This window comes from Sinocyclocheilus anshuiensis, unplaced genomic scaffold (genome assembly GCF_001515605.1).
Source record: "Sinocyclocheilus anshuiensis isolate Anshui unplaced genomic scaffold, SAMN03320099.WGS_v1.1 scaffold776, whole genome shotgun sequence".
NCBI lineage: Eukaryota > Metazoa > Chordata > Actinopteri > Cypriniformes > Cyprinidae > Sinocyclocheilus > Sinocyclocheilus anshuiensis.
The window spans coordinates 1,049,170-1,062,281 of NW_015555808.1; the positions used below are offsets into that span (position 1 = coordinate 1,049,170).

The following is a 13,112-nucleotide window of genomic DNA, read 5'->3' on the forward strand; positions in this document are numbered from 1 at the left end:
CAAACAGATATATTTTTTCAAATACAAAAAAAATAGAAAGAATGAATATAAAGTTCAAAAGAGTAGCATTTATTTCAAATATAAGTCTTTTGTAACATTATAGATGTCTTTACTATCACTTTTGATCAGTTTAATGCATCCTTGCTTTCTTTATAAAAATATATATATATATATATATATATATTACTGAACCCAAACTTATCTAGTTGTGTTTTAGATTAATATATTGTATGAATATTTACTTTGATTGATTTGATACTTGTATACTTTCTCTTTTTCTGATTCTATTTTATACTATAAAGCACTTTGGATCAACTACAGTTGTGTAAAACGTGCTCTAAAAATAATGCTTGACTTGACTCGACTCGACTCTGGACTATATTTGATCTAAATTTTTATATATTTTGATTTAGTCTATGTATTTGGTCTGAAATGGCTAAAAATGGTGAATCAGAGGATCCATCATTTTAACTTCACAACCACAGCAGCCAAGAAGATTCAAAATGTTAAATGCAATAATTAAATCATAATGAATATATTATGAATATTCAACATATCACCCAATCCTTTCACACAATATCATAATTGTTGTGGTTTACAGTACCATTTCTTTCTCACCTTGACAGTCCTACAAATATCCTCCATCTGTGAGATCAGGGCCTGTGTTCCGTCATTTCCGGCCACTAAGATGGCTATGGCATCACTTAGCTCTGTCTGAGACAAAACAGAGAAGAATATATCCAATTGTGACAGGACCTCATCAAAAATAAAAGAAAGAAAACACATGACCAATGCGATCAACGTGTCATCTTTCACAAGAAAGCCATGTCAGATTTGGCTATGCAACTTGTGAGAACCACACTTACAAATAAGAGAACAGCATGTGAACTAAAGGCCGAGATTGTAAGAATGTTACCAGTCATGACTGATCAAACTTTGCGGATTTGCATTTGAAATGAGTGATTCACTGTTTATAGTGGGCCATGACTAAAAGAGAAAATGTCATCATAGCCACCTGGCAGAAATTATGGCTCTTTTGGAGCCTGGTTGGGCATCAACCACCCAACGACCCTGGTGCGTTACATCATTCAGTTACAGTACCTCAAAACCAAGAGCCACAGAAGTATATATACAATAAGAAGAACCTATTTCCTACAACGAGAACTGACCTTCAGCATAGGAACACTGCAAATAACAGATCAACATATGGTGTCCACCATGCACATGGTTTTCTATTGGGAAAGGCTGCTAGGTTTAGTCATTGTTCATCTGGTAGCTGCTGAAGGGAGCGAGAGAGCTGAGAACAGGCACTTACAGAGGACAAAAATGAGAGACAAAAAAAACAAAGACCAGAAGAAGCTGCTATGACTCAAACACAACAGGGAGTAGTGACTCATTTCTCAGGGCCAGTTGCACCCTGGTACGAAGACCTTCATTACTAGCCATACCACAAGAGGTGCAGTAGGTCAAGACCTCAATACCATGTAGGTCAAGAATGCATCGGAAAGTGAGAAAATTGCTGTGATGCTGCATGTTTTTTTTTTGTGCGTCATAAAACACATTTGTCCTGTTTGTTTCGTTTAAAACAATCTTTTCTTAAACATAAGTATCTTTTTAAGCGTATTGTCTGTTCTGTAACGTGTAATTATTGGTGCTTGCTAAAGCTCATTGCAATTGCTTATACTTAGGGTTAGTGATGTGAACAAAACTTCTAACCTGTTGTAAACTTCAGTGCGTGATTTCGCCCTGGATCATTTGTGCTACTGACATGAATGACACCTTAAATTGTGTGGTTTGTTATTGTGTTATTAATACTGTAGTTTAAAAAGTGATTGGATTGGATTTCATAGAAAGGGGGGAGGGCTCATTTAAAGGAATAGTTCACCCAAAATGAAAATTAGCTAAAAATGTACTCAACTTTAGGCTATCCGAGATGTAAATGATTTTGTTTCTTCATCATAACGGGGCTGGAGAAATGTAACATTACATCACTTGCTCACCAGTGGATCCTCTACAGTGAATGGGTGCCGTCAGAATGAGAGTTCAAACAGCTGATAAAAACATCACAATAATCCACAAGTAATCCACACCACTCCAGTCCATCAGTTTTATAAAACAAAAAGCTGCATGTCTGTATGAAACTTTTAACCATCGCCTCTGGTCAAAATACCGGTCCATAATCCATAATAACACTTCCTCCACTGAAAAAGTTCATCCCCTACTGTCCTCTCACATCAAAAAACACTGATATATTTGTTCAGAACTGTTTTTAAGACTGTTTTCACACTTGTATATTTCTCTCCTGATACAGATGAGATTAGTTTTTCACTATAGAAAGCAACATTATGGAGAGCAATATCTTAATGATGGATTTGTTTCTTACAAACACGCAGCTTCACAAGTTCTTTGATGGACTGGATTCATGTGGATTACTTGCACATTATTGTGATGTTTTTGTCAGCTATCTGGACTCTCATTCTGACGGCACCCATTCACTGCAGAGGATCCTCTGGTGAGCAAGTAACAATGCTGATTTGCTCCAAATCTGTTCCGATGAAGAAACAAACTCATCTACATACTGGATGGCCTGAGGTTGAGTAAATTTTCATTTCTGGATGAACTATTCCTTTAAACTTGACTTTGAAAAATGTACATGACTAATCGCTTCTGAAATGTAAAACAAACTTGTTTTGTTAGACAAATTAGAGGTAGAAAAAAATCTGAAAAAGACGGTCTGTTGGTTGAGGCAGGAGCCATGGCCACTGATGGTCTGTGTATGTGTGTTCCCATGTGGGTGGGTGTTGATGCTAGAGAAGTTAGGTGAGATCAAGCCCCTTGCGAGGTCATTTACACCAAACAAACAAAGTAAAACAAAATTGAAAAAAACGATTGTCAAGTTGATGAAGTCAAATACAAATTCTCTACCTTCTGTCTCTTGTAGATGTCTGGCAGCGGGGCCACATCACAGTCCTTGTGAGCCCCGAACACTTTGCACATAGAGCATGTTGGTGTCTCACAGGTGAGGCAGTAGATGTTGATCTTCTCCTCCTCATGCTGGTCACACATCAGCTGCTGTTGTTCTGTTTTGGGCAGGAGTGGTCTGTAGAGTCAAAACAGAAAAGATTGTATGGCATGACATAAAGGTTAAAGATTTGCATTGGTAAATAAGAAGTTGCAAATTTGAGCTATCATAACTGTGCCCTTTTGCAAGGCTCTGACAAGAAGTTCAACAACAATCATAAAAACATAATATATAAATACATTATATAAAAAAATATATAAATAAATATACATTAATATAATTATATTATAATTTCTATATATTTAATGACACCACTAACATGCTATTGGAGCATGTTGTCACAAAATGTGAAAACCTAATCGTCTTTTTTTGTTCTGGGCAATAACAGCTTCTAACGATACCTTTTTTATAGCTATGACTTTAAGGTATGTGTCTGTACAGAAACTGACTTTCAAATATACAGTACAAACAAAAGGAAATATTTTTTTCTTGACTGATACAGTATATTTCCCTAAAAATGTGAAAAGCTCAATACCATAAAACAATTTTAAACATTTTATATTTTTTTGCATACAGCACCACAAAATATCTTTTGACTTTATAAAAATAAGGGATCTCTTATAAAACTACTATATTTTTTATTAACTCAATTAAAATTTGAATTAGAATTCTGCATCCTGTTTGCTACATCAATTCAAATTCAAATATTAAAAGACGGTCTCAATTCAATTCGGAATAACGAATGACATTGATTGTTATACCCATCTAAATGTGTATGTAATGATAAACTACATACAACAAGCATTCTTTCTTTGTGACAGAAGAGGTACAATATCACTTCCCTTGAGGTGAATCACTATAATGGGAGCTGATGTGAAATTTTGACTTTAAAGGCATTTACAGCAGGTGCTGCATTTAAAAGTGATTGATGCAACTAATATGATAGTCTGTCCTAAAATGAGCACATTACTCACACAGACCTTTTCAACAAGCATCTGTCTTGATCTGTCTTGTCAAGTGGAAAGAGATGCTTTGTATGTGCAGTGTGTTGGCAGCAGGCCTGCTCAAAACAGTCTCTGTTTATGAAAGACTGCCATCCAGTGGATATCTGCTGATATGACAGTTATATAAAATGATATTAGGGTGGAAAGAGAGATCATAAATATGTTACAAATCTATTTATACTTTTTGCCTTTATAGTTGTCATTTTGTAAATGATCTAAAAACATAAAATCTCAAACTATTATATATTTTAATAAGATTATGTCTGAAAATTGAATTGAGACATTCTCGAAATATACTTGAAATACCTAAGAAAACGAATAAAAATAAGACATTTTACTTCCATAGTGTGATGTATTTCCGAGTGAAATGATAATAAATGAATGAATGAACGATAGGAATTAATTGGCAGAACACAAAAAAAGTGGAAATTTCATACTAGAATGGAGCCAGTTTACAATATTTGTAAAATTAGATTTTTTGCCTTGTTTTTAATTGATCATAATTATAAAACAAAAATGTACTTAAAATAGCATAAGACTTAGTTCTTCTTACCCCATGAGTATTTTTTTAAACACATAAATCCTCACAAAATTTGATTAGATTTATACTTAAAACAAGACAAAACCTGACTGAAATCAGAAACAGAAAGCAAAAAAAGCAAGAAAGAAAGGGTTGTTTAACTTATTTAGATGAAAGATAGCAAAGACAAACTATTTTTCTTTAAAATAACGTACAGTGGAAGGTGTATTATTAAGAAAGGAAATACAATCACTTTTCATTTCAATAATTTTTACATTTTTCTTATAAAATCCAGTTTATGATACACACACTTGATCTTTTGTGTCTTTGAAACAACCTTTACATTCAGGTGACCTGCTTTTTGTCAAAGACACTAATAACCATGTTACATTTCGTATTCATGATAAGCACCTGAGCGTTTGTTACAAAAGACCTCAAAGTCTATCTATCTTATTATACCCAATTATGCATATTTTTCACAGGAGTTCTCATGAGACATTGTTTATTGCCACAGGGATAAAGCGTCCTAGTTATATTTAGTATTTTGGCAATGGATTGGAGCAGTCACCAGAGCCTCAGGTCCCATGTCTCTGTTGCATTTACGTGACGTGGCAGAAAATCTCCCACAAGCAGGTAAATCACATATTTGTGTCACTACACAGGGTTTAAGCCTCATTGATGAAACAGAACAAGTGTCGGGTATTGGTGTGTCACAAGACTTTTGAAACACAATTAAAATCTGTTGGCATACAGTGTATTTTTGCTACACCGCTTGGGGCGTTGCTGGATCTCTATACAGAGAAGACTGCTTTGAAGTATGTACAACAAATAGCTTTCGTTCATATCAGTGCTTCCAGAACAGAAATGTGTGTTCTTGGTGTGTGGAACAGGTCCGGACAAAAACAAAAAAAGAGTGCTTTTGAGATGCATCAAACTTGAAACTGACCTGGTAGACTCAGATTTGTAGATATCAATGATATTCTCCACTAGCAGGTTCCTCTGAAGGCCATATACACCGTGCCGGTCCAATAAAACCTCATGCCGACAAGATGGGCAGCGGAAACGTCCCCCTGTAGACACAGTGCCCCGGTTTTGCCAAAGAGGGTTGGAGGCCTGATCCAATGAAGGATAAATGTTGAATAAATATTAATTAATCAACATTATTTACTGTATAGCATTTCACAGAAAAAAAATCTCCTAAGACTGTTTCATCCACCTGCATTTTTATGTAATAAAGAAAGTAGGACTTAAGAAAAGAGCAGACCTGCTGTAAAAGGCAATACTTGTGGCCAATTAATAGGTGAATGTATGGATACCTTTGCCCAGCAAAATGTAATTTGTCTGTCAGTTATCTTTGGGTAACTGTTAAAAGTAAACGATGAGAATTATTATGGATGGATAGCAGCACTCAATCATGTTAAAGTCTGGCCCAAAGGCTCCCACTCCACTCAGAGGGAATACTAATGGCTCCACTGAAAGCTGAACCTCTTTCTGAGGATGAGATGACTAGACTAATACCTCAGAGGAGTAAGGTAAAAAAGATTTGGCACAAATAAGAAAGGCTAAATGGATCATTCATCTCTATTAAACAGTTGCTGTGGGCTTCTGAGGTCTTGTTTAATTCTCACAATTCAAAATTCAACTCATTAAAGGTCTTTTAAAGTAAATTAGGTTGAAGAATACAGTATAGCTTCTAAAAATAGCTTCAGTAAGTTTATTAAGCGCAAAAAAAAGCCCAAATTTACAACACAGCTCACACCAACTATTATCAACCTCTGTTCCATAGTAGCGTCATACAACATTAGTTCCAGTTAGGTCCTCGGATTTGATTGGATGTGTGGCGTTTCATGCCACCGGACACATTTTGCTGTTTGTATCACTCCGCTTGTTGAAAAAAATCACTGGTCTTGTCTGCGATTGCCCATTCCAGACAAGCGGTGGGCATTTTAAGTGGCCCTTTCTGCAGATTACATCGATATGGCATGTGGCGCCAACAACTGAGTGAATCATGAATCATTCACTCAAAAGATTCGCTCAAAAGCACAGATTAATTCAGGAAAGACACAAGTCTTTAATGAGTCATTGTTGAATCATTCACTCAAGTGATTTGTTTATTTGAAACACCACTGTTGCTTGGATAGACGGTTGATTTTGCTTTAATTTTGTTTGGAAGTATTTACTTAGCAGAGAGAAAATAGACAGCCTAACTGCCAATATTTTGTCTAAAATGTAGGTTATATTATTATTATCTTGTAATCATGCTGTTCTCAATATCATCATGGCTGTGATTCAGTCTTAATCATTTTAAAAACCAGATGCTAATAAGTGTGTACATGAGGACTACAATTGCCCAATTCATAAGAACTTACACTCACATCCTTACGGTAGCTGTAGGTTGTTATGGTAGCTGTATTTGTTGTAAGCAACTTGCATTCAGGCTAATATGAGGTAATATATGGTGTAGAACAAAATGTGAAATTCTCTTCAAGTTAATTTAACCACAGAACTTATTTTACTCATAAATACAAATCCGCTATTCCAAAAACCCATTAAGAATTCCAAAGGGAATAGATGGCTTGAAAATGTTGATTATCTTCCAGGTTTTAGGACTACAAACTGAACAGCTCTTATGTTAATGAAGTTTCTGGATGCTTCAGAGAGAATGATAGTTCAACATGAAAAATAGGACACTACCACACTATATATGAACCAATACCTGGTAAACATCATTGGCACACTTCCTGCAGAGATTATGATGGCAGGGTAAAATGACCACAGGCTTGGTGAATATCTCCAGACAGATGGGGCAAATGAGCTGCTTCTCTAAGTTCTCCACTGAACTTGAGTCTCCCATCGCTGGTTTGAAGCCCAAAGTGAAGTTCATCCCAGACTGGTTTTTGGACACCTTTCAAGTCTATAAAACAAAGATCCTAAACTTTCTTTCCTTCTGTTATTCTTTGGTCTTTACTCTAGCGCCAATCTTCATCCAGATGCCCACTCAATCCCCAACCGCAGAGTGGCTGTAGATATATTTGGGCTGTGTTTGTACTGGCTTGGGTTACTGTCCAAACTGCACACCCCCTGACATCACTAAAAGTCCCCGCTTAGTGCTCTATTACAGGGGCCCAAGGCCAAGTGAGAGGGGTAGGAGGACAGATTCCTCTGTGCCGTGTTATCACTGGTAACTTGAGCAGAAAGTGGGATGGGCTGGCAGGAGGAGACAGGGCAGCTGGTGTGTGCGGCTCAAAAGCTAACTAAACAGCCAGCCCATGAGCCAGAGCTGACGCCGATAACATAAGACACTTAAAACAAAATCTAAGTATATTGAACACACACCCTGAGTTGTCATTGGATGACATGAAAATGACATGGATACCTGCAAACCAAATGTTTACATATTCCATATAAGAAACTTTTTTTTTCTCTCATTTTGTTAGTGCATTTTTTTTTTCAAAAGAGTTCACCTGTTGTGAATGGGTTGTCCCATTTTGTCATATTTCTGTCACACAATGAATCTCTTATTTACATCGTGTCTATGCTTTGTTTGTTATAATGAAGGGGTGTCAAACTCGATTCCTGGCGGGCCGGAGCCCTGCAGAGTTTTGCTCGAACACAAATACCATGTAGTTTACAAATAAGCCTGAAGGGCTTGATTAGTTGGATCAGGTGTGTATAATTAGGGTTGAATCTAAACTCTGCAGGGCTCCGGCCCTCCAGGAATTGAGTTTGACACCCCTGTTATAATGAATCAACTCGCGAGCGTGTACTCTGTCTGTCAGATCATAAAAAGTGTGCGATTTGCAAATAATCATAAAAAATATAAAGTGTGAGACTTACTTCTTCTGGAGATACAGCTGGATCACAGTGGGTAATGATCCATCCTTGACTTTTTTTTTTAGCAAAACCTGCCTTGTATTAGAAAGCAGTGAGCGGGAAATTGGTCGTGGGCGGGGCTTGTACAATATCATGTCATATTGCTCAGAAAATCAAAACGGCTTGATTATTGAGACCTTCAATGATTGTGGATTTGAGACAGATAAAGCATATTTCATACAATTGTTAATTTTAATGGAAAAGTTTCATATCATCAGGCTCCAAACAAAACTTCTCTTATTTTATAAATGATATTAACATGTACAAAGGCTATTAGAACTCATAATATTGTAAGAAGGTATGCTATTGTATAAAGCGAGGCCCTTTTTTGTTATATCCTCTGTCACTTTCATTAATGCTGTTTATCTTTTTCTGTTTTTTCTTTTTTTACATCTGAATATTTCTCATTGTACTGTTCTGATTTATGGCATTAATGTTACTAACAGCAGACATCTTTGTACAAACCGAAAAATCGATTAAAACATATCAACACAGATTAAATAAAAGACTAAAGGTAGAATCACATACTGATGCAAATACAATGACCGTTTAGGCGCGCGACAAAAGACAAAAGGTTGCTATGCTTGTTGTCAGTGTTCCGCTGGGAGCGCGCACACAGAAAGCTTCCTGTCAGTAGCGGAAAATACATTTTGGAGGTTGACAATCATGCAATGCATTATGCATAATACAAATGTTTCATTCAATTTAACACTTTGGTAACACTTTCTATGAAGCCCATATTTATGACACATTATAAGGGTATTCTTAAGGCATTATAATGAATGCATAATGCATTATAAAAGACCTTATAATATGTTATATCATCTTATAAATAATCATAACAACAATTATAATACATTATAATGCTTACGCATTTGTGGTTATAAGTTTTAAGATTATGATTATTTATAACACACAATGAACACCATATAAAATCTATTTTTACATTTATAATGGACTATATATTTTGACATTGTTTATTTAAGATCTGCACAGTATCTTACTACATCTTGTAAGTGGTTAGGTGTGGAGTGTTATTTGAGTGTTCCCTGTGAGGCTAATATTAATTTTGATGTGAGCTAGTTAATAATTTCAACTGAAAAAAAAAATGCAATGTTTATATGTTAGGTAACATTTTATTTTCATGGTCCCCCTAGTCTATAAGCAACTTTGCAACTACATGTCAACTAACTCTCATTAGAGTATTAGTAGGCTTAGGTTAAGGTTAGGGTTGGTAGAATGTTGACGTACTTGCAAAGTTACTTATAGTCAGTTTGTCTGTTGGGGAACCGTCAAAATAATCAAACTGATATTACATTAAAAATAGTTCAAAGCAAATATGTCTTATTACAACATTCATCTGATATGATATCTGATCTTAAGGCTGTTTGAGAAAAAAATATTATTACTATACTTATAAGTGGTCTTTGATGGCTTTAAGTAAAGTAGCATAAGAAAGATGGCAAGAATGGAGACTTATAATACATTATAACTATGAGAATCATCATACTCTTAAAAACTATAACCACAAATAAGTAAATATTATAAAACATTAAAACTGCTCTTATGAATATTCATAAGATGATATAACATATTATAAGTGTTTTAATTATAATGCCTTAAGAATACTCTTATAATGTATTATAAATATGGGCTTCATAGAAAGTGAGACATCAAAATCAGTTGGTGAATTCTTAGAAAAGCTTTTTTTTTCCTTCCAATTTTCATTATTACTGTTGACTGTCCAAGTTTTTATTTCATAAATTATTATAAAACGTGACAGTTCTGGTCCTGGATGCAGATTTTTTGCTTTTAGGTTACAAACATTCTTCAAATTTTCTTCTTTTGTGTTCCACAGAAGAAAGAAATTCATAAAGGTTTGAAATTACATAAAACTGTTTATTTTAATAGGTGTAAACAAAAAAAAAAAAAAAAGAAGCGCACTCCAGGTCATGCTGTATTGTGAATAAAGCCTTTGATAATGCAGTTGCATGCTGACTCTATTCACAAATTAGCATGGGCTCTTATACTTTATTGCTTGAACAACCAGACCTTCCCCAAACATCCAGGAAATTTGGCAAATAATTTCTGACCCACTCTTGGCAAAGCAATTGGACTGCAGCGGTCATCACACACTGGAACCAAACCTTTCAACATGACCATCACCTTTGTTAAATCTGACTGTGCACTTCCTATTAAGCATGTTAACAGGGCTGTTAATGAGTGTATAGAGTTGTACGCTAAGCTGATTACAAGCTTATGGTTACAACTTTAGCACATGAAGCTGCAGTGTGATGTTAACGATAATAGGCCTGAGCTACCATTCATTTCCGAACATAGACAAATAGTACTAATTAAAAAATGAAAACTTGAAAATGATGACAACATGGGCATACATGTAATTAATGTAACATGTACAAGCAAGTAATGTACATTAATGCAACCTTCATTCAATAGAAGTAACAATCACAATAAGAATCACTCAAATGCAAAATTTTACAAATCCCCATTTATTTAATTAAGTCAGATTCAATAATATAAACAGACAATGAAATATGTGATGCATTACGAACCATGTTGAATAAAAACAGGAGGAAAATAGCGATGTAGTGCTGTGGTTCTTGGCCGTTGGTAAATTCAGACCAGATTCAGACTTGGCTTTTCCCCTTCATCAAACAGGTTATTACACACAGCATCATAAAACTTAATATGTACACTAGTGAAGAGGCCAAAAACCTCTCAAATTCTTTAAAATCATAATTATCATTTGAACCCCAAAAAAGTAAGTTGTTGACTGCAGAAATGTGCCTTGTGCATTGAAATCAAGTGATCCAGTTAGCATGGCAGATTATATCCCAATGCTTTCTAATGAATGTCTGCCTTTATCTCTTTCTTTTGGCAAGTTTATTTTCTGAAAGCAATATACATTCTTGGCTATAAGAAAATGCCACCCAAAATGACAACCAGAACAGACAGATGACCATACACTACTTGAAATTATTACATACATTTCTATTTGCACATAGAAACAAAATGGTGTACAATCCAAGTATATACTATTGCATTCGGAACAACAATTTACAGGGAAAACATTTGGCATCTAATGTACTGACTCTAATGTAGTGTTTTTAACAGTAACTGGCTGACTATTGTTGAGTCCTTCACATTTAACATGACGGGCATTTCCTTATTGCTAAAATCATGAGGCTTGCAGATCCAAGTTTTGAAATCAAGTTTACACAGTGCATCGTTTCACTCAGAACATGTCATACACATTAATCTCAATTCTGATATATTAAAAATAAATAAGATCATTAAAAATATTTTCGTTTTGTCATCATATGTCCTAAGAGCACAAAGCAAGCATAGGTTTGCTCGATGATTTGGCATAGCGTTCACCAAAAATAGGGTTGATCCCATTTCAGCCCCTTTAAACAAATTAAAACTTCACATTTACAGATATTCTCGCTTTCGCAGTTTAGTAGTTGTAAGGGTTGAAGCCATTAGATTTGCATTAGAAGCCTCCTATGAAGGTAAGTGGGGAAAAAAGTGCATACAAAAAAAACAACTTTCACCAGCATATTCAAGTGTTCTGATTTTAGGGAAATGTACGACCATTGCACATGGCTTGGAATACCAAGCATGGCACATCAGCTGACATTTGAGGTGTCTGCCTTAACTTTGGTCAGAAAAAGTTGTTACGCAGCTGTCTTGTCATTTGCGTACGATTGACCATCTCGATCTTAAACGAAATGCAATATAATGCAAATGTAACAGATGACTGCAAACTTGAGAATGGAAAACACTGCCATCTAAAGAAGCAAACTAAAAAAAAGGTGCCATGTTGTGGCTCCGCATTTGGATGAAGATAAGTGGGAGGGGTTTTTGCACATGTTCCTATGCTGTATAGTAGTGGCATGCTGTTATTGCTTTGCATGCACTCACATGAACATTCCACTCATGTCCATGCTTCTAACATATATAAAAAAAAAATTAAAAAAAAAGTAAAAATTGAAATAAATAGCCAGAACCAAAAAGAAACACCCCAAAAGTAAAACCCACTTACCACCTGGAGCACTGCCCAGTGGCACCAGTCTCATAGCTATATTATTTTGAAATGAACGGGTAGTTATATACGAACAGACAGACATACACACCAGTGGAGACACAGATGAAGTGAGACTGGCAGAGGCTTCCTTGTCTTTTGGCAAACTGCCACTCGATTCCAGTGGGTCAGAGTCAGGGTATGGCGCAGTGGCACAGTTTAGTCCTGGTGCCATGGTGCCCTGCGGTCAGCACACTACATTAGGGGCCTTAGAGTCCATCAGCAGGACCCCCTCAGTAATGACTGGGACCAGGACCAGGCAGGTAGCTCATTTCTGGGTGTTGTATGTGGACTGGCTGGCAGCGAAATGTGTGGACTCTGAGGTGTTGACGGTGGAACTGGGCTGGATCAAAATAGGGACATTTGAGCCTACAAAAAATAATAAAAGGACAGAAAAATAAACAATAAAATAATAAAGGACAGAATTAGAATGCTTTTGCTTTAGCAAAACTAGAAAGCAAGGGTCAACCAATAAGAGTTTTGGACAATGTCAAGATCAGAGTAGCCAATATAAAATACAGATATCATCATATTATTTAATTATAATAATAAAATATATAATTATAGTATATATATATATATATATAT

The 13,112-nt window shown here is 35.6% G+C and overlaps 2 protein-coding genes across 6 annotated transcripts in view; both read right to left on the reverse strand.

Moving 5' to 3' along the window:
• The window catches only part of LOC107675051 (tripartite motif-containing protein 54-like), a 15,338-nt gene extending 7,793 nt beyond the window's left edge, over positions 1-7,545 (reverse strand). For both annotated transcript variants that reach the window (XM_016469242.1, XM_016469241.1), the window contains exons 1-4: positions 7,263-7,545; positions 5,493-5,659; positions 2,926-3,100; positions 619-714 (exon numbers count right to left, since the gene is read on the reverse strand). In XM_016469242.1, coding sequence (XP_016324728.1) covers positions 619-714; positions 2,926-3,100; positions 5,493-5,659; positions 7,263-7,430 — 606 coding nt within the window. In that variant the 5' untranslated portion in view covers positions 7,431-7,545. The remainder of the gene's footprint in view (positions 1-618; positions 715-2,925; positions 3,101-5,492; positions 5,660-7,262) is intronic.
• A 3,495-nt stretch (positions 7,546-11,040) lies between these two features.
• Positions 11,041-13,112, reverse strand: part of LOC107675096 (dnaJ homolog subfamily C member 5-like) — a 15,269-nt gene continuing 13,197 nt past the window's right edge. For 2 of the 4 annotated variants that reach the window (XM_016469314.1, XM_016469312.1), the window contains one exon: positions 12,817-12,893. Coding sequence is in view for 1 of the 4 variants with exons in the window: in XM_016469311.1 (XP_016324797.1) it covers positions 12,793-12,893 (101 nt within the window). In the remaining 3 variants the exon portion in view is untranslated. Of the gene's footprint in view, positions 12,894-13,112 lie in introns of all 4 variants that reach the window. The other 2 variants (XM_016469311.1, XM_016469313.1) reach the window with 2 other exon arrangements.